Source organism: Pararge aegeria, chromosome 1 (assembly GCF_905163445.1).
Source record: "Pararge aegeria chromosome 1, ilParAegt1.1, whole genome shotgun sequence".
NCBI lineage: Eukaryota > Metazoa > Arthropoda > Insecta > Lepidoptera > Nymphalidae > Pararge > Pararge aegeria.
In genome coordinates this window covers 5,481,480-5,506,510 of record NC_053180.1, presented here as the reverse complement: position 1 = coordinate 5,506,510, position 25,031 = coordinate 5,481,480, and the positions used below count along the sequence as shown (strand labels likewise).

Genomic DNA, 25,031 nt, shown 5'->3' with positions numbered 1-25,031 from the left:
AACGCATGAAAGTTGTCTTCGATTTATATGGTATAGAAAGAGCGCCATCTATTTACAACCTGTTTCCCAGTATTTTAACTAGATGGCGCTTTTCGATGCTATGTAAATCGCAGTTAGCTTTTACGTGATCGAATAAGTAAACGTGGGTAGAATACTCACACTTTTCATAACAGATGCACTCTGCCGATACTTTCTACTCTTTTTATTAGTGATAGATTTCTCCACTACCAAAATGGAACGTCTTCGTAAGACAGAAGGCCTCTACCATAGACCCCATTCACATTTCGTGGACCCCCTATTTTTTCTATCATGTACGTCTTACACGTACTTGCAGATCGACCTAGACTGCTCGGGATCGATGCAGACAAAATTGGGTATCATCGCTTTTAAGTGCTTGACCTTAAACCACAGGAAGACATGATACTTATGTATAATACTTTAGAGTGTTGGTTCAATTGTAAACAGTCCACCGTAAACTGCTGTCTTCACTTAATGCTGACTATATCTAAGATACTAATTAGTAAAGTTTCTTTCTCCATAGATATAGGATGAAAAGCACGACTACAACTTAATCTTAGACCAGGCGACACTTGCTTCCCTTGTACTTTAGTTAATGTAGATTCCAACATAATTTCACTACCATGTATACATTTTGTACGCGTCATACTGGGCGTATTTGGATAAAGAAATATTTGACTTTGACTTCTAGAGTGAAAAACAATGCAACACACCCTGAAAACTTGCATTGAACGGATACGGCCGACTGGCGCAGTGGGCAGCGATCCTGCTTACTGAGTTCAACGCCGTGGGTTGTTTCTGTGATGAACATGAATTTTGTTCAGTGTCTGGGTTTTTTATTCTAAATATTTATTTATATTATTCATAATAAAAATAAATATTCATCAGTTATCCTTAGTACCCATAACACAAGCTACGCTTACTTTGGGACAAGATGGCGGTGTGTGTATTGTCGTAGTATATGTATTTATTGAAATAGTTATTATTATTGAAATAACATTGAAATAGTTATTATTAAACAAAGGAAATATTTTATATTTCCGTCAAGTACCTACATGCAAAAATACTGCTTAGTTTTTATGAGTAAAAACTTCTTTATTCGTTAAGGGTTAAAAAAGCGTAACTTAACTGGTTAGCCATGGTCAATTTAACAGTTATTACGATAAATTTAACTCGAGTTTCTAACCGATTGACCTTGCACCACCATAACAAAAGACAATTGAACCTGTTTATTTCCAGTTATCATTCCGTAGCCGCCAGTAGCGTCCTAGACTGCTATTTCATGTTCCCTACGCATGTGATGTGGGAAACATTTTGTATGTACATTAAACCTTAAAAACTTGTTATAAATGCGGAAATTGCTACGTGAAATAAGGACTCACTCACTTTTTAATTTACAAAATTAATTAATTCATTAGGTTATTATATGATTTTGCAAATTAATAAAGATAGATTAAATTTTATTTTCCTATTTTTTTTATTATAACATCAAATAATTACTTGTACTTTATCAATAATGCGATCTATCCCAGCATGGCTAGCATGGACAGGAGACAATTATTTTTCCCGGGGAAAGGATACAAATTTATCTTCTTCCACAGCTTTATCAACTGTCAGAGTATTGGCGAACAAGTGGAAATAATTGTACGGAGCTATCGTGATACGCTCGACCGTAACAATAGGAAGATCTTCCTCCGAGCGGGTGATCGTGCTCGGGGACCGAGGTCCGAACTTTCATTTTTGGAAGTTGTGTATATTCTTAGTGAACACTTCGCTAGCGCGATGTAGGATTTTAGTAGCGCCATCTAGTTATGTAATGTGGAGACCGCCACATAATATCCAAATAATATATGTGTAATAATAAACGGGGGTAAACTTCTCTTGTTCCATGTTCCCGTGCTTTAGCAGGTGGATACGTTAATTATATCCCTTTTCAAGGGATATAATCGGGGATAAAAAAAAATTTGTATCCTGCCTGTGCTAGGCCTGCTGAGGCCGTTAATTTACCGGGATAAAAACTATTCAGTCACTGTCCCATAAATTATATACCATGAACTATACCAATCCAAAATAGCAAGCAAAGCTCTAAAATCGTTGCGTGAAGGAAAACAAACCAAAAACACATCTCCGTTTCTAATAAATTAGTAGGGATATATACATGAAAAATTAGGCATTATGAATGTAAGTGAACTTTGCCTCGATTGAATGCCTTGAGCGAAGCCCTTCTCGAGGTGATCCGTGACCTATAGTAGGCCAGTAATGGGTTGTTGTATGTAATGGGTTATATAAATGTCTAAAGCAAAAAGTGCATAGTACGCATAAGCATTGGAGCAGAATGGTGGTTCAATGCTCCAAAACCGTCTCTAGAGTAGAGGCCTGTGGCCAGCAGAAGTATTATGTAGATTTATTGCAATGCCTTAATTCTAGAAAAAATTCTAATTGACTTATTTTTGTTTAGTTCGCCTTATTACTGGGGCTTTGGGAAATGAAAAATATCTACTTAGAGGATAGAGTGAGATTTCCACAGTTTAATTGTCTTGGTAACTAGATACGTTTAAATGGGGATCTATGTTTCCAAAGTTTCTACTTCTATCAGATTGATTGCATCTGTAGCCCTAACAAAAGATTTGTTCGCTCGCAATCAAGAAGTCGTTCTGGAATAACAAAATACCTGAACATCACAGTAAAATGGATCATATGATAATTTCTTTGAAGCTCAAATTTGCTTACAAGTCTTCAGAAGGGCCTTTTGACGGAACGTTTGTGAAATTAAAATCAGAACTAGAGGATATGCAACTGTCAAAAGAGTGGCATTAGGTTCATTTTACTTTGACGGTATTAAGATTGTTGTATGCGAAAACGACTAGCGACACTTCGATAGCGAACGAGTAAATCTTGTACTAAGGCAACTGATCGAAGTTCTGTGGATAGAGAAAATAAGGGATGAAAATAGTTTAAGAAACTTTCATCCAATGTTACCTAATTAAAAAATGGAGGCCAATACTTACTAAATGAATGGATTAATAAATTTGATTGTTCCTAGACCATTGAACCATCAAAGAGGATCTCAGGAAACGTCTAGAAGAATTCGAGATGTGGGCCTATCGACGCATGCTGAAAATTAGTTGGACTCAAAAGGTTACCAATGAGGAAGTCTTGCGACGAGTTGGTTGTCAGCGCGAACTTTGGAAGACCGACAAAAAGAAAAAAGTTGCTAATCTAGGGCATGTGCTTCGGCATGATAGATACAGGCTACTGCAACTGATAATGATGGGCAAAGTTGCTGGAAAGAGACATCGGTCGCAAGAGGATGTCTTGGTTGCGCAATATTAGGGAGTGGACTGGGATCGCGAGTGCCGCCCAGTTGTTTAGCCTGGCGAGAGAAAAGGAAAATTATCGAAAACTGACGGCAACCTTCACTAGTTGGAGAGGCACCTAAAGAGAAGACCATTGAGAAAAATAACAGTCGTTGAATAACAATAGAGTGAGTTATATTGAAGTGGAATGAAATTACAATTGGTAAAAACAACTTCATGAACTCGACGGCTACTAAACCATCACAAATTGCAAAAAATATAGCTTCATACTGAAATCGAAGGCGGTCATGTCACGATCTTAACAAGTTACTATCTCAATAGGTTTATTGGTGTACAACTGAATAAATCAGCAAATTGCACCGCGCTCGTAGGAAAACGTTGCGAAATTTTACGCCTGCACTGCGTCTGCGAAGCTTTATCGGGCCGTCTCTCCAATATTATTACACCTACATACGACTTATTATATAATTATTATTGGTTTTGTAGACTTTTACATTAGGTACGGACACCAATTCACACATTCCCAGAACTGTTTTAGTGTAATTAGATATTAACTATTGGTCATATATCCATACTAATATTACAAATGCGAAAGTGTGTTTGTTACTTTACGCCCTAATTAAGCGACGAATTGACTTGATTTTTTGGCATACAGATAGTTGAAAGGATGGAGAGTAACATACTTTTTATCCCAGGAATATAAACGGTTCCTACGAGATTTGTAAAAAACCGCAATAAAAGAGAATAATAAACGCGAGAGACAGCATCAAATAAGTAGATACTTAATTGTTTTAGGACAATAGGTACAGGGAGCCGCTTGACACAAGTGGGCCCTGTGCTAAGTCCAAGGACCTTAAGTTTGCCTGGCAGGGATCGCTTTTAAGCCATAAGGCCGCCTTTTGTATTCTACTCCAGTTTTTGTGTTTTTCTCTATTCGTCCTTTATTTTCCTAATTGTGTAGTGGTGTACAAATAAAGACTTTAAATAAATAAATAAGGACCGTGGATTTGGAACTCTCTTAAAAAGACCTAGTTACGTCCAGCAGTGGATGTCCATCTATTTAAACTATTAGCGAAAATTAGCGGATGAAATTTTATATAGGAAAAACTTATAGAAACTAAAGAAGTTGAAGCCAAAAAAAAGTAGAGACAACTATAGTGACTATCTCAGTAGCATCATGATTATCAATCCATCATCCATTACCGGCCGTTACGGGGCAAAGAATGAAATCCTTCTCTCAGAATGACAATGGTTGAGGCCGTAGTCAATAGAGGCCAAGTGTGGATAGGCAGACGCCAGCCGGCCATGCACGCCTTTAAGAATATAGAGTGAACTAACTCTAAGGCATAGCTCACGAATTTTTCCAAGTCATACTTAATTGCTTAAAACGCACATTACTCCGAAAAATTATAGATTCTCAAGACCGAACCGCTGCGCTATTACATATAGAGACTATGCAACGTTCAAAACTTCAAACACTCCCAAGTAACAGGCCGAAAGCTTTAATATGAATGGCCGCAATTGAAACCAATCGGTGCCGTTAAACGCAGCTGTGTGAAAACGTATTGTATTATTATTTATGCGTTATGTTGTATTGTGTATGGAATTGTATGTACCACTTTGGCCTCCTCTTTGTTAGGTCTTTAACGAAATTCTTTTAAAATTCAACTATCGAGTGCAATTGTACTTAATAAATATTCTGCTTTTTAGTGCACGTGTCCTAAATTATAAGAATGAAAATCGAAAGGTTCTTCTATTCTTACAGTTGCGAACTGTACCCTTAGTACAAGTTCAGAGGAATCGTTTTCGAGTATTGAAGTAGGTACTTGAACATCAGAATGCAATGGATCTTATTGACCTTAAAAAGCTAAAATTTGTCTATTAGTCATTAGCTAAGGCGTTTGGAGGGCTTTTGCAAAATAACAATCAGAAGTACAGGATTGGATACTCTAAAACAAGTAACGTTAGGCCCATTTTACTTTTTGGGTAAAGAGTTCGATAAGCCAAGACTCGTTGAGCTATGTTGGCAACACTAGTTCTTCTACAGGTCAGAAATAAGGAATTTCTGGTCACAGCACTGAGCATTTCTCTCTCCATTCCCCTTTGAGTGTCTGTGAACCTTATGAATATTTACTCCCTACTTTATTTTCAACATCAAGCAACCAAGCATACAGTTTAATACCGAACCCACAAAACGTCCTAATATAAAAAATTCTGTCAAAATGGTGCTTGTGAATAAAATACCACCCAACAGATACTTTCGATTTTTAAATAGATAAGTGCGGATAAGAAGGGGTTATGAAGAGCTAATTTAGCAACAAAAAAAAAAAGACATAAATAATTCTTATATATTATATTATAGTAAAGAAATTCATAAATTTGTTTCGAAATAGCATTACAGTTATGTTCTAAACGGGATTTCTCATAAATTCTTGACTGCAATATGATCTTTTATGACGCTGCTACTAATTCTCCACTAAAATAGGATGTACGTGAGATGAGTTTATAACTTTATGGCCACTTAGTCGCGCTCTGTTTATCATGAAACCTATTATATTGATCATGGATAACCTCGTTTCGGATATGAGTAATGATTCTTTAGAATAACAGAACCAAAAATACAAATTATGGTGCTACTCACCATCGTTGTTTTAGTTAAGATATTAGGTAAGTGGGTGGCCACCGACTACGTCTTTTTGTAAAGTGTGAGATGTTTGATCTTCAATAAGGATTATAATCTTTTAATTGCTTTGTTTTAGGCTTTATAGAAACCAAGTTTTAGTATAATATTAAAATAAAATTGTAACGTTTGTGAAGTTAAATTTTTATAAAGGTTAAAAATTTAAGTTTGATTATGAGGGATAATTTATAAAGTTTCGATTGGTAAGTTTCTTGTAATCTGAATCCACATCTACTTATTCCACTTCTGTATGCAAAGCGGAAAATTATTAGTAGGTATAAATTATTTATAGTTAGGAAAGTTTGAGTATTGATGTACCTACCTACGTCACTCACGAGTATATATTGTACAAGCTGTGCAGTTGTAAAATAAATAAACAATTGTGGCGTGATTTGTAATGTTGCTTATTTAGCAGGTCCGGTGTCCGAACACGTATCTGCTAATTTCTATTGCGTAAGAGAGCTTGTGCACTGCACACGATCGGAACACGACGGATCTAGATACCTGGAATTTGAATGTTAAAGCCTTTGCAAATTTATATATTCTTAAAATGCATATAAACATTTCGGAACCGACAGGATTAGAACACTTAGACTCTGGCAATCGTCACCTAAACGGTTTACGACTAAGCTCTGCTCTCATTCCACCAGTGCCGAAATTATACTTGCCCTCTTTATCAATTTACAGCGACTGTATAAACGATATTTCCTCCGAGTGTAGTTAAAAACACTATAAAAATTATAAAATTATAAGCCTTTACAGTTGTGCACGCCACTACATACGTTATTTTGAAGCGATTTTTCTCGGATCAGAGTCGGTCACAGTGCACAAGCGTTCTAAATAAGCAGATTTTATTACCTACCTATTTTTGCAATGCCAAGCCTAGGTATGCCACGGAATTCTAACTTTATATATTTTAATACAATTGTAACACTTTGATATATATGTTATGTAATTTTACATTCAGTTATTCAGTTTTTACGATTTATTGAAAATTTTAATCGAATCAATTTAACTAGCTAGGCTAGCATGGGCAGGAGACAATTATCTCCCCGGGGAAAGGAAATAAATGTATCTTCTCCCACAGCTTTATCAACTCTCAGAGCACTGGCACACAAGTTGAAATAATATCCATATAATATACTAGCGGACCCCAGCGCCATCTGTCGGGCTGATTTGTGAATCTAAACCATCCAGGGTGCCACCCAAACGCATACCGAAAAATTCAATCAAATCGGTCCGGCTGTTTAGGAGGAGTTCAGTGACATACACACGCACACAAGAAATATATATATAAAGATGTGTAATAATAAAGTGGGATAAAATTCCCGTGCTTTAACAGGTGGATACGATAATAATGTACTCTATGTACTCTATGTAATTCAGTATTATGTACATGTAGTATGTATATTCATGTAAGTTTATTTTAATTTTTTTTGTAACATACTTTATGCACCATCCACTTTCCACTTTTTTACGGCTTCGTACGTACAGGTTGCCTTTAAAAGATTCCTTTTAGTGATAAGGCCGCCTTTGCACCCTAGCACAAGTACTATTACTGTTTTCCTTGTATTTTTCGTATTGTGTTGTGTTGCAATAAAGTTTATTTTTCTATTCTATTCTATTCTATTAATGTCACTTGTCAGGAGATATAATCGGGGGATATAATTTTTCTCTCCTGCCTGTACTAGCCCTGCGGGGGACCGATGGGTATAGATAAAGTTGGGTACCCATAGTCCATGTAGATAAATTGTTACGGTGAATATAACTCTACAAAGGCAGTTATTTCAGTTATCCCCGTACGTTGGCCTAGAAAGTTTCGTAAGAAATCGAAAGTACATCTCCCATTACATACTTTTTCCACTCAACGTCTAAGCCGGTTACATATTATGAGAAATTATCGCAATACAATGACTGTCGCTTACTATGAAATATGAATAGGCTCGTGAACGTTGACCTTAGAATAGAAACGTCGCTCGTATTCTGCGAGTTTTATGTAATACGCACTAACAGGCGAGGCAAAGGAGTTGCGGTCCATTGGACCTCAAGTGACATATGTTAATGAGTCGAGTCGATATGGTTGTGCTAAGGGCATTACTGTATCCATGTAACCATGACTTTACATCAATCGAAAAATTGGTGTACTAACTATATAAAGCAACCTTGTCATTAAGAAATTCATCAATTGTATAGTAACCTCGTTGTAATAAATGTGTTTTGACAAATTCTTTAAACTTATGCATTATTTCCACGTGTTCGCCAATGCTCTGAGGGTTGATAAAGCTGTGGGAGAAGAAACATTTTTATTCTCTCCCCGGGCAGATAATTGGCCATACTAGCCGTGCAAAATATTAAAAAATATGTTTAAAAAATATTTATTGGTAGCTTAGCTAATAATTTCAGTTTGCAGCGAGCTTGGAACGAGGGCCGAGGCAAATCGTCTAATTAAACAATGTCAATTATATCCATTAGAGTAAATGGACAACAATTTAGCGTTGCGTGTTTTGGGTGGATTCCATGGTTTCACCACGCGATGGTGCCGTCTTATGCTTTGTGGCTTGAATAATTTCCCTTTTTCATTTTAATTTGATGTTAAATTGAAGTGTTTGTATGCGGTCGTACCTGAAAATAAGGAACGATGCAGTGTTCTGTATTCAAATATCATCCCCAACATTTATGGATGCCTGGTATTTATCTTTACAATCCCTTCTTCTATGCCACTATATAGCTTGAATTACCAAGGAATGATAGCCTAGGGGGGTTAGGACTTCGAGCGAACCTTCGGGGGTTCTGATTTCAAACCCGGCAGGTACCTCTAACTTTTCGAAATAGGTGGTTGCCTGTGTAATTACTGGCACATTAGGCTTAACATCTACGCCTCAGATTGATGATATTGATGGACACTGGGCGTCACATTGCCGTACCTGTTCCGTGCATGCTCTGCGAAGTATTGCCTCGTGAACAGGCGATGGTATTTCCACTTACCATCAGGTGGGCCACTTGCATGGTCCATCAATTATTTATTATTATAAAATTTATTACTATAAAATTTAAAACATATTATTATATGTCGGACACATTGTTAGGATGAATTTTATTGTTTTTTTACTGTTCTGTACCTATAACATTGTCATCGCTTTAAATGATAGAACAGTGTAGCCATCCGTGTTTGGGCTATTTAGGACATTAGTGCGGGTCATTGGACATTCAGGACAATGTACCTATTAAATATAAGTGACGCATGAAAAGTTACCATACGATATTCATAGAGTTCCTGTCTACATTAGGGTTTGCCTAATTAAACCTTGGTGGAAATAATCCAACCAATCCAACGTGTAACCGAATTACGAAATACTGTTGAAAAAGTTTAATTCCTAAATAATCACACTGTAAGAATATTAAATCAAAAGTAGCATTTTAATATTTCCATACAAACTAATTCAAAACTAAATCAAAATTTTGCATGTGATGTTACGGCTGTATCCATTTCTTTCAGTAAAAACTATGGCAGCGGTTTACTCAAAAACTATAAACGTTTCGGTTTCACAGATAAGTGTCAGAGACAGTAAATAATGTACCTCTAAAGCATGTGAATTTCGGTTTACATTTTCACGTTGCATATCATATTGAATAAATAATAATAATAAATAAATATACTACGACAATACACACATCGCCACCTAACGCCACCCCAAAGTAAGCGTAGCTTGTGTTATGGGTACTAAGGTGACTGATAAATATTTTTATGAATAACATACATAAATACTTATAATATACATATAAACACGCAGACACTGAAAAACATTCATGTTCATCACACAAACATTTTCCAATTGTGGAAATCGAACCCACGGCCTTGGACTCAGAAAGCAGGGGCGCTGCCCACTGCGCAAATCGGCCGTCATGAAATGGTTGTGGCCTTTGTGCCGCGTACAGTTGTCACCACCCCATATTCTTTGATGCGACTAAGGGAATATAACGGGCAAAAGGGTCATCTGTGCTACCCCTAATATTTACTGCGATGACCGACACCAACCCATCTGTCCTGCGTCTTTATGGGCAAAGCCTTTGGGGTAGGCCTTAAGTCCAACTTTGGACTCTTAGGCTATTCATGATCATCGTAAAAGGAACGTACCTGTCCCCAGTGGCGAGCACTTAATATATGCACACAAGCTCTGCCTACCCTAAAATTTATATATAGCACGTATGAAAGGAGGGTTTTTGCCATTTTATGCATGTTTCGTGCTTTATGCATACCCTGGTAAGAAACCTAGTGCACGCCGGTGCCTGTCCCAGTGTTTAAAGCTTTATTTTACTAATATAAAGATAACTAACTTAAGTATTAAAGTTATACTTCTTTAGCGGCGTTAGGAATAAAATCATGGGAGTGAAATTATACGATTGCAAAAAACCGACACCCTGAATTTAGCGTGAGTCGAGATTCTAGTTTTTAAAAAAAAAGGTTTGATAGTGTATAGTTTCAATTTTCAAAGTCTGCGTGCTCATTCCGGTGATTTAATTGATTCAATTGTACAAAAATCTCAAATTTTAATGTTCACTGAAACTTGGTGGTCCGATAATGAGAGAACTAGATAATACGTTGTAATAAAACTTTTAATGTATTAAATACCTGTTATCTATTGTTAGTGTCGTTTTCTCTACAAACGTAGAAGAAAGCGTAAGATAAAATTTTTGAAGACATTTTTATCTTGTTACGTTGAATAATGATAACTTCTAACGCGTACACACACGTTTTTGTATTAAATTGTGAATAGAATGCACAATTTTCTAGGAATAAGGAATAAAGAACCGTTAGCTAGCAATATGTCCGACATCAGAATTTTCCCCAAAATGCAAGTAATGTATCGATCTATGTTATTTATTTATTTATACGTAGAAATATCAGCAACTATCAGTATCAAAATGGCGTACCCAGTTTGGCAGTCTAATCGCTTTATAGTGATTTCTATCTAAATCATCGTCTAGTAGCAGCAAATTTTTCAGTTCAAGTACAGAGTCTGATCTATGGTTATTTTGTTTCAGATCACTAAGGAAAGAGCGAAGCGGAGGACGACAGGCGGAAGGCAAATGATGATCGCGGAGTGTGCTCAGAGTCGCGTCCGGCGAAATGGCCGCGCTTTCCTGCTACCAGCCGTGCCGGTCGCACCTCGCACAGCCTGCTAGGTAACAAGCTACAAATACACACCTCGCTACAAACTACACATCTCGCTACGAACTACACACTGCGCTTCAAATACACACCTCGCTACAAACTACACCCTGTGCTTCAAATACACACCTAACTACAAAATACACACTTCGCTACAAACTACACATCTCGCTACACACTACACACTGCGCTTCAAATACACATCTCGCTACAAACTGCACACCTCGCTATGAACTACACACTGCGCTTCAAATACACACCTCGCTACAAACTACACATCTCGCTACAAACTACACACTGCACCAAAAATACACACCTTACTACAAACTACACACCTCGCTAGTCGCTACAAAATAATCATCAATCCGCGGCCCACTATAAAAGTCCCACTGCAGGTCACAGGCCTCGTCTTTCGAAGCAGAGACGGTTTTAGAGCATAGACCTACAACGCTGCTCCAATGCGCCACCTTCCACACAACAAACAAACTTTTAACAACACAACAAATTACTTAGCTTTCGACAACACACTTAATTAAAACTAGGAGTTAAATTCGCTTTTAAGAACACATAACTTGAGGCATTGGTCTTAAACCTCGTGCCCCTGTAATTAGTCCGGCCGCGGCAGCCACGCCCTTCAGACCGGAACACAATGCAATGCTGCGAGCCGATCGTTTCTAGTACGAGCTCTTTTACAAAAAGCTCTACTGCTAACATTTCCAGCATACGCGGTCTTGTCCCTCCTGTCCCTCTGGTCCCCAGTGGCTTCTACTGCTGCTTTTAAATTGCTCTTCATAGAATTTTCACAATTACAGGTTGGGTTGATTTTTGTGGTTGAGTTGATTATTAAAACAAAGTCATCCCTTTAACTGGCGTGTCACGTTCTGCGCCAGTATTGTTAATTTATTACTTACTAGCGTACCCAGCCCGCTTCGCCGGGCAAAATTTTGCTTTATTTTATTTAAACAATGAACTAACATCATTAAATTTTTAATTTAAGTCTCATAATATATTAAATCATTTATTTCTCTCCGTATTCATTCTCTTCTATTCTCTTCTCGAGCGGGTGAAGATCATTACCTACACCCATATACACCCAACAATAGAATATCATCATAGTAAATAAAAGCTGTATTTGACAGTTTGACAGTTCAATAATAGGAGTGCTCCGATCGTCACCAAACTTTACAGGATTACTCGCCAGGTCAATCCGGAGATTTCCTGAAAGTTTCATTGAAATCGTTACAGCTGTTTCGGAGCCTATGCGGAACATACCCACACACTTTCTCTTTTATATATATAAAATATTACTCGAGGGGCTTCGGTGGCATACGCCTGGTACGAGAGGAGCGGGGAAGGGAAATTACGGTTTGCGCTACAAAATGTCAATATTTTTAAAAGGTGCTTCGACGACGACGAGGAATCGGCGACGCTATCAGCGCGAAGACGTCAGTTCATCGAAAGATGTCACCAGGCGCGAACAGGTCGGAACCGGGACCTCATACCTGAGGTGTCCGTCAAGCGCACCAGGGAGGAGTTGGCGAAGCATGCGGCACAAAACGCGACACTGACGAGGCGGCTCAACGTCGAGTCTGGGTGGTCAAAGGTTGAGGAGGTCAGGAAGAAGTTTGAGGACGCGGCGACGTTGACAGCTTACTCTAGATCGTTTGAATCGCCGCCTAGGTGAGTTTTTTTTAATTCTCTTTATTGAACAACCAGAACTCAACTTAAAAAAAGCGGGCTTAATGCTGAAACATTTTCTAACAGCCAAAAAACCAAAAATATAGATTTATATATAGCTTATATATAGCTTATAGCTGAATACATGTAAGACGTAAATTATACTTCAAATTAGCCTCTATAATTAATGAAAAAAAGGGTGTAACAAAGTACAGACAAACACTACAGGTAGGTATGAGTTAAAATGTTATGAAGCAAATATGTAAATAAGCAAATGGCTCACACGACGTTTGGTACATTTGCGCCACCAGAAGAACCAATTATGTGTTTCCGGCTTTTGGGGAGTTTGATATCCTACCCATTTAATGACCTAAATTATAGCTATGACGTTTTCTTAATACGTAATACGGGTGACAGTGATTTCCGGTGCCCATACACATTTGCAAATTGCACTACCAGAAGATGACAATGAGTGCGGCTTTTGGTTTTTTAATATTCAATATCAAGTCAAAGTCAATCTCAAATATTTCTTTATTTAAATAGGCACATAGATGGCACTTTTGATGCGTACATTACATAGAAGTGAGTTGATGGCGATAACTAAACTAAAGCTACGAGGGTTCCAACCGCGCCCTGGTCTAAGAAGCCCACAACAAACTTAGCCGGTTGTTTTTTTTTTGTTATCACCATATCATATTGTCGTTTAAAACTATTAAAGAAGCAACTTGGTTAGATAAATAATAATAATATATTCCATTCATAACCTAAATTATTATTATTTTGAGGGGGGCCTTATATGGCTGCTAGTACCATAATTATATGTGCGGCAGGATTTATACTTCATTGCGAAACTATACTACTTAATACCAGTTTGTGAAAGAACCGGGCGTCGAAGTATAATTTCGAGTATTATTATATTTTTTTATATTTAATAGGGAGAATATTTGATATTTCTGCACGATACGAACTTTATTTTATATCCATTAAAAATGCATCGTCTATAAACCCGTAGGATACGCGAAGTTAATTCGACATAAATCTTGAATTACCTACAGTAATTATTTACAGCAAACAATACGACGGATTTATAATAATCAACAACTTAATACAGTTGTAATGTTCCTATCAATGCATTTCAAAACACTCTCTTGGACCTAGGTACGGTAAGGTAATTCGAAAACGACATTCCTCGTGATAGTTTTTTTCTAAATATACTCAGGTTTAGTCAGTATCGTCCCTTCTATAAAACTCCATCTGGTTTCCAGGCGTCGTCTAGCAGATTCGTTGTTCGCCAGTTTCAAACTCCCTCGCAAGAAGGACATGGCGCAACCGCGGTCACTCGTGCCTCAGCAGCAGCAGAAGAGGAAATCCGCGGTGGAACTGCTAGCGGAGTCCAAAGCGTTCTATGTTAAGTCTGAAACCGTACTGGATCGGAAGCAAGAACTGCCTTTGAGGGTGATTATGTTTCTATTTCTTTAAGTAGCATCATCATCTCAACCACAGGACGTCCGCTGCTGGACAAAGGTCTTTTGTAGGCATTTCAACTCCAGCGAATCCCCATGACTTCTTTTAAAGATTAGTAGGTAAAACTAGCTTACATCTTATGCATCATCATACCAACCTATTACCGGTTCACTACAGGGCAGGGGGCTTAAACCGCTGACCCAGTGCGGAGAGTTCCAAATTTCAGCAAATTGCTTTAGTCACAATGTGATAATCATCGGTTTTGATAAACACTGTCAGCTTATCAGCTTTCGGCTATTGGTTTTCAAGTAACATGGTTTAGCGGAATCATTTAATGGACCAGAATATTTCGATAAGATGTAAATTTTTGATATTGGAATGAAACTGCAGATTATCTTATTCGACTTATTAATGTTTTTTTACAATGTGACAGGTGAGCAGCGGGCTCAGTCAAGCGATAGCAGCCGGGGGCTGTCATCTGGTCAGCTCCGGTGCTCTCAACAATGAAGCCTGCTGCAATCCTTGTAAGTAGACTATCATCAACATCGTCTTACTTGTCTCGCTGCACAAAAGACATTTGATCGGGAACAACATTAGTTTTAATCTGAACGCATCATAAAGTTTTTTTATTCAGTGCATAAAAAAACTAAAAAACCCCCTATTATTTCACTTTATTACTACGACGTAACATAGTTTCACCTGATGTGTCTAATGTTTAATATATCAATATCAGTTATTTTCGCAGATTATGTTTCTTCACATGATCTACTTACATATTTTATTCATGCCTACGGATTAAATTAAATAAGATAACGATATTATTTAGGTTGTACATATAAATACATATGCTAAATTATATAATCGTAAAGATTGTTTTCTCTAGCTCACAACACTAAAAATATTGCCATCCTTTTCAACAGAAAACGTTATGAAAAGGATAAATCTGGTAGTTTACTATGAACATTAAGCTTAATTTGCGAACTCCGCGAAAGTATTAGAGATTCTATTGCTTTTCGTGGAGAATATCATGGAATTCCGCAAAGAAACGCCTTTCCTTTATCCAATCTGGTAGTTCAGTTGAAATCATAAGCAATTTGTTTTATTTCAGATGCTACGACGAGGATAGCTAGTACCCGAAGGGCGGTGAGTGCGGGCGAAGGGTTGCAGAACACTTTGCGAAGATTGCTGGAGCATTCTGACAGTAGGGAGAATGTTTATTCACCGGCTTATGTCTGTAAGTCTATAAATAAGAGAGAGCAAAAACTTAATAGGCCGCCCAGGTCGCCGAGTGATTCAAGGAGTGATTTTGATTGTCCAAGTTGTGCTGCCCTTTAGCTAGATCATTTGCTGCAACGACGTGTTTCGAAGTTTCTTTAGTCTCTATGCATGCTCTACGCAGAGAACTTTTCAATAAAACATACAATGAAAATTTGTTAGTTATCCTTGCTATCTATATATGTTATATGACGTCATTCGGTTATCTATGACACGTAAAAGAATCTCAAAAAAAAAATATTATTCTTCCTTAAAAGACTGACTAAACAATAAAATACCTTGTTACCCTCAGTTCATAACTTGACAATGTTCTAACGCCTTTGAAATATTCAGCTCAAAAAATGTTCTCCGAGACTCGCCGGTTAAAAGACTCATACCCAGAACGAGAGATACCCCGCTCCCAGCACACGTCCGGAACGTTTTCCGGAACCTCCTCCTCCGGTACTTCCGGTTCCAAACAGAAATCGGAAGATAAGAGTCGGCCAATGAATTTCGCAGATGCGAGAGTTTTCTTTCCGGAATCCTTCGTTATACCCCGACAGAGGCCTAGTGAAGTTGTAATCAAGAGTACATATTCAATACGTAAGTGCTTAAATAAATTACTTCCCATAAGTTTGTTGCTTATGGGACAACATAAGCAACTATTTACTCCACGATTTTAACCGCGATAAGTATGAAACGCTTTAAAATTGTAATCTACCTCAATAAAAGGGCTACCTAAAGCAAAAAAATAAAAATCTAATAGAACTGATATTTTTTTTGATTGCCTCTAAAGTTTACAGTTATGTAGTATTAACTTGGTTTAGATTAGTTTCAGTTTAATAAATAAATAAATATTCTACGACAATACACACATCGCCATGTAGCCCCAAAGTAAGCGTAGCTTGTGTTATGGGTACTAAGATGACTGATGAATATTTTTATAATTAATATACATAAATAAATAAATAAATATTCTACGACAGTACACACATCGCGACCTAGCCCCAAAATAAGCATAGCTTGTGTTTTGGGTACTTAGATGACTGATGAATATTTTTATGAATAATATACATAAATACTTATAATACACATATAAACACCCAGACACTGAAAAACATTCAAGCAGGGTCGCTGCAAACTGCGCCAATCGGTCAAAACTATATTACAAGGGTTGAATATGTTGATCTTGACTATCATACTCTGTATATATATATATATATATATATATATATATATATATACATAGTTTGATTGATCTCTCTACAAATCATAATTCCTTCTCTAATATCACAAATAATGCATGACGTTCTTGAGGTGTAAATTTATTTCGTAGATTTACTTCCAATTTACAGAGATAGCCTTCGACAAATCAAATAGATAAACTGTGGATTTGTCAAAGGCTTTTGACCTTGTCTACGTAATTAAATTCTAATTAACGTGCTTCTTTGCAGCAAGCCCCCAATCGAGTCCGCATCAGTTACCAGACGATATCTCCCGCAGCGGCGATCAGTTGGGAGCGATCAGCCCTCCAGCTGAATATGCTCATTCCGCACCTAGATATATTAGGTAAGGTTAGAAGAGACGGGAAGAGGGGTGGTGACAACTGTATTCCGATTTGCCATCACCACACGGCGCGAGGTTTATAGTACTTATGAACAAGGCCTAATAACATTCTGCTCCTACTCACCGACCCGCAAAGGAACAGAGTGGAGGGTCCGCTATAAAACCTTCGCTCCTAAGAGATAGAGGTGGCGTATTTCCAGAAGTCGAAGGTTAATCGCCTGATAAAGATACTGTCTCTGCAATTAAGTTAGTTATTCAATGATTGGTGATACTTTCTCAAAAAGCTAAAGCTGATTATTTAAATTTTGATTTGTATGGTTAGCTAAAAAAATGATACCAACACATCATTTCAGATCAAATTCACATTCGCAACCGAGCGCACGTGAAGATGACTGCACAAATATAAATAGTCACAAGTCGCTACCTGACTTGCATGCCCAAGCACACGTCTATCCCGAACAGTGAGTAAAGTATACTATATTCTCCCGTTAAACAAATATTGTTTTACAAACATTTTATATAATACAATATTTGTAACTAAAGACAAATAAATAAATAAGTAACTACCATTATAGATATGATATTTATAAGATATATATATATATATATATATATAAATGATATTTACTTAAAAATAGTATAATAAATATTAAATAAATAAATAAAATAAATTTATGTTTGAGGATGATTCTCCTAAATAATAAAAAATTCAAAAAAAGAAGAATGACATTTATAAGAAGCAAGAAAATTAAAAAACTAATCTTCGAGTCTAATGCCCGTCTTTACTAAAGCTAGGCATTGCCTATGCCCATCGAATACCTAATGATATAAGCGATGTCTATAGAAAAAAAAACGGCTTAGCAACTCTTAGGTGATAACTAGGCAACCGTTCACAAAGAATTGTTGATGCATGCCTTAGATTAGGCGTTACTTATTCAGACATTGCTTTGTACGTCATTAGTGAACACGGGCATAAGTTTAAGTTTAATTTATATGTATTTGTTTTTGTTATTTTAGTGTGAACGTGGTAGTAGGAACTGAATCGATAGGAAGGTCCCCGAGACGAAGGCGCCATTCTGCTCATCATCGCACTGCGTCTTGCTCTTCTAAAGGAACTAGGTAAAAAAAAGACAAATTTAACTGTAAGCTGTTTAGTAAAGTATGTAATAGTCTGTTTTTATGTGATAAACTTTTCCACGCTAATCTATTTCTTTGTCGATCCGAGTGACGTATATCTCTGTACAAAAATACTCCAGTAGCAAACTCTTGCAACCAGTACTACATGCGCGAGTAACTGGGACGGGCCACCAATCACAGTTCTGCGAGCAATAATAAATAATACGTTTGCACATTACGTTTCAGGTCGAATCATTCATCTCTTATGTCATCCTGCGACGCTTTCTCGGAACACCCGTCACCTGGTGAAGAAAATTATCAATCATATAACAGGTACTTGAGCCTTACATAACATTTTGACAGTATCCTAAAGATGTGAAGTGATGTTCTTCGATCTAATATTCTACAGATTATTGTACATTTTTTTTATTATTTTACCAATTAGTTATTATTCTCCAATTTTTTTATTTGTACCTGCTTGTTTTTTCTTCTTAACGTTGACTAAAATTGATTGCAACAATGGCTGGTTTTTTTTTACTTTTTCTTCTCATATCGGAGCGCACTGTTAGCCGTCGGTTCTATTACCTGATAATAATTTTTGTACGTAAGTGCCAAGTCACGTTAGAATGGTGTGGTGGTGGGCAAGCTTTAATTAAAATAAATATTTATTATTATGGCAACAGGAAATAATGGCTACTTTCAGCTTCGAAATAAAATGTTTTGGGAGCGTTAAATATAAACCGTATCAGCTTTCCACACGTACAAAATGTCAAACGTTGCGTATACCATGTACATTGTGTCAAAGAACCGCTCCGCCCACTTCCCGCCGCGTTGCGATTAGGTAGCAAGATCGAACATGAGCGGTCAAACAACCCAATTAACGCTTAGGTACACAAAGAAATCGCTCTTTTACCGTTTAATGGGTTTTTTTTTCTCTGAAACAGTTCCCAAATAAAGCAAAAGTGAATTGGATATGCAGTGGGCAGCGACCATGCTTTCTGACTCCTAGGACGTGGGTTCGATTCCCACAACTGAAAAATGTTTGTGTGATGAACATGATTGTTTTTCAGTGCCTGGGTGTTTATCTGTATATTATAAGTATGTATGTGTATTATATTCATAAAAATATTCAACAGCTATCTATATTACCCATAAGACAAGCTACGCTTACTTTGGGGCTAAATGGCGATGTGTGTATTATGTTTTGTCGTAGTATATTTATTATTTATTTACTTTTCTTACATCAAAATAATTTTCAGTCGCTGCGGGTCGTCTTTTGCTCGTGATTCAGGCGGTTCGAGCGGGCATTACACACAACGCAGTGCCCCGCCTCACGCGCGTGAAAACACGAATGCGCATCACGAGAGAAACAGGTTAGGTCGACTTAAGACTTTTTTTTATGATCACAACAATACAACGAATCCATACATTTACTACAGAACTGATAGTTATTCAATTAAAGTACCGTCAGCCTTTTGTAGTAGGACCAATTTTTAATGGAAACATTCTTAAAAAAATACTTGTTTTGGATACTTTTTAAGACAAGACAAGACATCATTATAATAACAACATTTATGTAAGAAATATGGGAGCAATCTCGTTAACAAACTGTTTTACAGTTTGTAATTTACTCTTCGTAGTCACTGTTTATGAAAATAAAATTAAAATAAACAAGAACACTCACTCGACAGTACCACTTAGTTTACTTATCAACTATGAATATTACTACATTAATAATGTTAATCAGATAATTAAGGGCTGGCTCATGTGAAACGCTGCTGGCACCATTTAACCGGACTGAATGTTTCTCGCGCGTTTGACATTAAAGGCAAAATACATGGTTATATATAGGCCCATGTTACTGTGGCTTATAATGTACTATTGTATCAATTTCAGAGGATACACCTCATGGCAAGCCAACAACGGAAGCGCATTAGAACAATGCTACGTGTCAGCGCCCCCGCAGTTCCAAGACGGGGCGCCCTCCCCTCCACCGCTGTACCAGGCACACCTCCCGCACCCTCCGCATCCGCGTGTCGGCATACACTTCCAAGTACGTCGTAAAATTATACCGCCCTTAGTGATTCTCTCATCATATTAATAATCATATCAACCAATGCACGTCCACTGTCCACTGTTGGACCTTGATCTTTCGTATGGAGTTCCAAATACCGGTCTTGTGCTGTGTTGGTCCACCGACTCTCTGCGATTACCGGTGCGGGGTCGGCATTCCAGCAAGGACAAGGGGTCCCAAGGTACTCGCCCATTGCCACTTTAGCTTCTCGACTATTTAAGCTATGTCGGTAACGATGGTTCTTCTACGTATTCCTGATCACGAGAGATTCTTTAATCTCTGTAATTTGCGCGACAAAAAAACGACTTACTGCTTTCCTACTAATTTTAACTGCGTCATTAGTATGCATGGTCATACTGAGAGGAGACAATCGATCCTGCAGGCCGATTATGTATGTAAACTGACACCAAATTTAGCTAGTCTTTGTGAAAAGTTGCCAGCACCGTTCCGTATTGCATTATGCTACCGTGTAATTAGCGGCGTGCATAGAGGGTATTCACATGGTATGCAGATGATATATAAAGAAGAAAATCCCAGTACTAGTTATAAATACTTAAGGGTAGGCTTTTTATAACTCTTGCAATGCCTATCTTTAAGTATTTTATAACTCGTACTGGAGATTTTCTTCATTATGTATCATCTGCATACCGTCTGCATACCAAAGTCAAAAATATCTTTATTCAAGTAGGCCCATAGGTGGCACTTTTGATGCGTACATAAGAATTACACGGTAGTGAGATGATGGCGATAACCACATTCGTAAACTTAAAACTAAAGCTACGAGGGTTCCAAACGCGTCCTGGTCTAAGAAGAAGCCCACAACAAACTTAGCCGGGTGTTTTTTTTTGTTATCACCATCTCACAATGTCATTTTAAATTATTAGAAGAGCAACCTGGTTAGAGCAATAATTTACACCCAAGCTTTTTTATCATTTACGTAATCCTTTATACTATAATAGGACTTTTCTATAAGCTTACGTTTAATACAAACTCCAAGATGTCAATTGGTAGTTTATTTTAGAATTGAATGTACATGTTGTATTGTACATAAAATTCATAATTCGTTTAAAGGAAATTGTCCTTTAAACGAATTATGAATTTTATGTGACCTAGTATATTGCACTGTAAGTTTATTCTTACTTCTAATGTTTAAATTATTGCAGTCACATTTTTTCTTAAATTTAGAAATGTTTTAGTGAACGTACATTAAATTTTCAAATATGTACTGTCACTGTCATTATTTTGAAATCTTTAAATCTATCTCTCAATGACTCTCTCGTACCCATTTTGTAGATAAAACGAACAGCCCTCTTCTGCAGCACGAAAATAGTGCTAATATCAGCAGCATTACCCCAAAGTAAAATTCCATATGACATAATGCTGTGAAAGTAACTAAAATATACCAGTCTAGCAGTTTCTACGTCGGTCATATGGCGTATCTTCTTTACCGCATAGGCAGCAGAACTAAGCCTGTTCGATAAATTATTTACCCTTTATGCACGCCACTGCGTGTAATGCCGTGTATAGTCGTGCGACGACGGCAGATCAGAATACAGTTGTTAGTTGTTACCACCCCTCCCCTTTCCGCGGGTGTCAAACTAGACGACTAAGGGAATATAACGGAGATAGGACAGTAGCGCCCTCTGTGCTGCTACTACCATCTACTGCGATCACCAAACCGTTTGTCCAGCGTGGCGATTTTGGGCAAACCCTCTGGTTGGGAGAGGTTTATTAGGCAGTGGACTGTTATAGAATATTGATGATGATTGATGAGATACAGAGTATGAGGTTGTTTTATTTATTTAGCACCAAAAATAATATTAAAAGGACAGGACGTGCCCAAGGACAACGTATCCCTTAACTTGATGATGACGACAATAACTTATTGTGTGCAGGCGAGCGCACCACCGCCCCAGTTCCAAGATGAACCGCCTCATTACGACTACGGTGATTATGACTGCACTTACAAAGCCCCGCTCAAATGTCTCAACGTGGGCAGGAAGGAATACGCGAACTCCAGGGAATATACACGGTAAGATGGAAAGAATGCATACTTTACTAATTTGCTAGCGATTTCGAAATGTTAGTGTGTATTCCTATGTTCTCGGACTATGCAAAAAAACATTTCGATCTCTTGTTCTGTTAAAAAACAAAAACAAATTATCCCACGGGAGCCTTAGTTTTTTCCGCGATAAAAAGAAGTCTATGTTCTGTTACAGACTACAATCCATCTTTGTGCTTTTCATTGAGATCCGATAAGCTGTTCTAGTGTGATTGAGTAACAAACATGCATCTAAACTTCCATCATTGCATTTATAATATTATTATAGATCGTTATTTATGCAACAGTTATGTTATAAGGGGTATAAAACACGAATGGGGAATATTAGTGTTTGAATAACTAATTATCAACAGCTGCATTCAAGACTGAAGACTGAAGAAGAGTATATAATACTCTTATTGTATGCTCTTCATGGAAGGTCAGTTACGACAATCGATTCTCTGCTACGGCATATAAACTCGGTTTAAATTCGTCAATAATTTTTGGCGTGGCGAAAAAGCTTAATTGCTTATTTTGCCTCCGACCCTTGGGCAGGACGGAGGTAAAAAAACAGGCTTGCCGAACTTACGACCCTAAAAAGAGGTAAAATGAGGTCGATTTCGCTTTAAAGTTAAAGTGTTTTGATCCTCGAAAACGACTCTAAAATTGGGAGTAAACAAATCTTATTCCAGGCGTAAAGATTTTGTGGCACGAATATGAACCCAAACTTAGTTGAAAGTCAAACAAGATGGATTGGCCATGGTTCCAGGGAGTTTTTCATGTTCAATCCACGCTTTGTATGAGCAATACTAGTCATTAATAGCACTAACAGTTTTTTTTTTCACATTAACAGTTACCACGAACCGAACACGGAGTTAATCAGCAAGCAACCACAATACCAAGAATCTCGTATGAGAACGCGGGTTGATGACAAGGAATACGTGAATACTGCGCAGGTAATCATACTTATTAATACACGACTGATCAAAAAAGGAGTGTAACAGCCTAATGATTTCATATTTCGGTCGGCTAAATAGTTGACACACCTTAAAAGAGGCAGGCGTCGGCTACTCCAGTGACTCGGCTAGTAGTATAAATTGTAGCGTCGCAATCCAAGGGTTAAGATGATTATTTCCTACTTAGTCCTTAGATGTTCCTATGTTTCATTTTAAAGTATACACATTGAAATCAATGAGAAACTAAATTGCTAAGAATATACCTACCTTTTTGTTTTCTTACAGTTTTCAAAATAACCTGATTTATTTTTTATTTTTTGTGAATTCTTGTACTACAATCGTTTTAAGTCTATCTTATTTGATGGTTACCGGGAATTCATAAATACTACGATTTTAATCTACAGATGGCAAGGAATTGAGCTTTCTATTCACTGAAATTTAATTTAGTACATTTCATGTACGAGTTTTAGAATGTAAAACATAACTTTTTCATTTTATTAGCTACGTTATATGAATATAAAGTTTATAAAAGTCTAATTTTATCCATATATAATACATTAATAAACTAAACAAAGAGGTTGTATCTGTGCAATCTGAGTAAGTGTTGGTCCTTCAAGCCGGAATATTAATTACGAATGTTCTTTCAGGCCTGTCCTCCCGAGGAAGTGACGTCACCCCTTGGTACGTTTAAACGCCAAAGATGCCTTCGATACAAGCAGAGGCGGCCCAGACCAATATTGCGATCAAAATCAGACATATCCGACAGGTATGATACTCGTTGTCTATAACAAAGAACGAAATGAATTGAAACTCTATGGTGATATTTTTTTTTGAATATTTTATTTTGATATGTTTAATACCTTAGTCAATAGCCCACCATCGACCATTATACTGCTTATATATATATAAATCTTTCTGCCTACATTATTTAAAGTTTAATAGCATAACGAGTCACTGTAACAGTAAGATTGATCTGTTTTAGATATAGAAGAACAGATGGCCGTAGCCCAGCATCAGCGCCATGCGATGGAGAAGATTCTCCAGACAGTCCATCCGGAGAATCTGTTAAGCTGCAGCATTTCTTCGACTATTTGGGCATGGACTCCAGACAGTACGATGGGCTTCTCAAGGATGGGGACGAAGACAGTCCGGTGTTCTTTTCATCTGCGTCTACGGTGGACTCTAATCAGTTGGCTACTGCTGCGGACTATACGGTAAATGAATAAACTAATTGAAGTCTACTGCTGGAAAAAGTCTTTTGTAGAGAGTTTCGAAATCCACGGTCCTGGGCCGCTTGTTTCCAGCGGCTCCTAGCGACTTGTTTGATGTCGTCTGTCCACCTTGTTGGGGGCCGACCAACACTGCGTTTACCTGTGCGGGGTCGCCATTCCAACACCTTGGAACCCCAACGTCCATCGGTTCTCCGAGCTATGTGCCCCGCCCATTTCCACTTCAGCTTTGCAACTCGCTGAGCTATATCGGTAACTCTGGTTCTTTTACGGATCTCCTCATTTCTGATTTGATCACGTAGAGATACTCACAAAATTGCTCTTTCCATCGCCCGCTGATTGATTCTGAGCTTTCTTATGAGGCCCATAGTAAGCGACCACGTTTTACGTTTCGTTTCGTTTGCACTGAGGGATTTTGGACGAAAAGATATCTCGAAGTTTCCCGAACGCTGCCCATCCGAGTTGGATA

At 37.6% G+C, this 25,031-nt stretch overlaps 1 protein-coding gene across 4 annotated transcripts in view; it reads left to right on the top strand.

The window, feature by feature from the left end:
• LOC120637405 overlaps positions 1-25,031 on the top strand; it is a 74,193-nt gene that overhangs the window by 42,987 nt on the left and 6,175 nt on the right. For 2 of the 4 annotated variants that reach the window (XM_039909246.1, XM_039909238.1), the window contains exons 2-17: positions 11,059-11,199; positions 12,584-12,865; positions 14,128-14,317; positions 14,760-14,850; positions 15,435-15,560; positions 15,935-16,183; positions 17,035-17,149; positions 17,500-17,607; positions 18,164-18,265; positions 18,509-18,595; positions 19,522-19,635; positions 20,159-20,315; positions 22,232-22,368; positions 23,231-23,333; positions 23,981-24,099; positions 24,316-24,547. In XM_039909246.1, coding sequence (XP_039765180.1) covers positions 11,144-11,199; positions 12,584-12,865; positions 14,128-14,317; positions 14,760-14,850; positions 15,435-15,560; positions 15,935-16,183; positions 17,035-17,149; positions 17,500-17,607; positions 18,164-18,265; positions 18,509-18,595; positions 19,522-19,635; positions 20,159-20,315; positions 22,232-22,368; positions 23,231-23,333; positions 23,981-24,099; positions 24,316-24,547 — 2,268 coding nt within the window. In that variant the 5' untranslated portion in view covers positions 11,059-11,143. The remainder of the gene's footprint in view (positions 1-11,058; positions 11,200-12,583; positions 12,866-14,127; positions 14,318-14,759; positions 14,851-15,434; positions 15,561-15,934; positions 16,184-17,034; positions 17,150-17,499; positions 17,608-18,163; positions 18,266-18,508; positions 18,596-19,521; positions 19,636-20,158; positions 20,316-22,231; positions 22,369-23,230; positions 23,334-23,980; positions 24,100-24,315; positions 24,548-25,031) is intronic. The other 2 variants (XM_039909256.1, XM_039909264.1) reach the window with 2 other exon arrangements.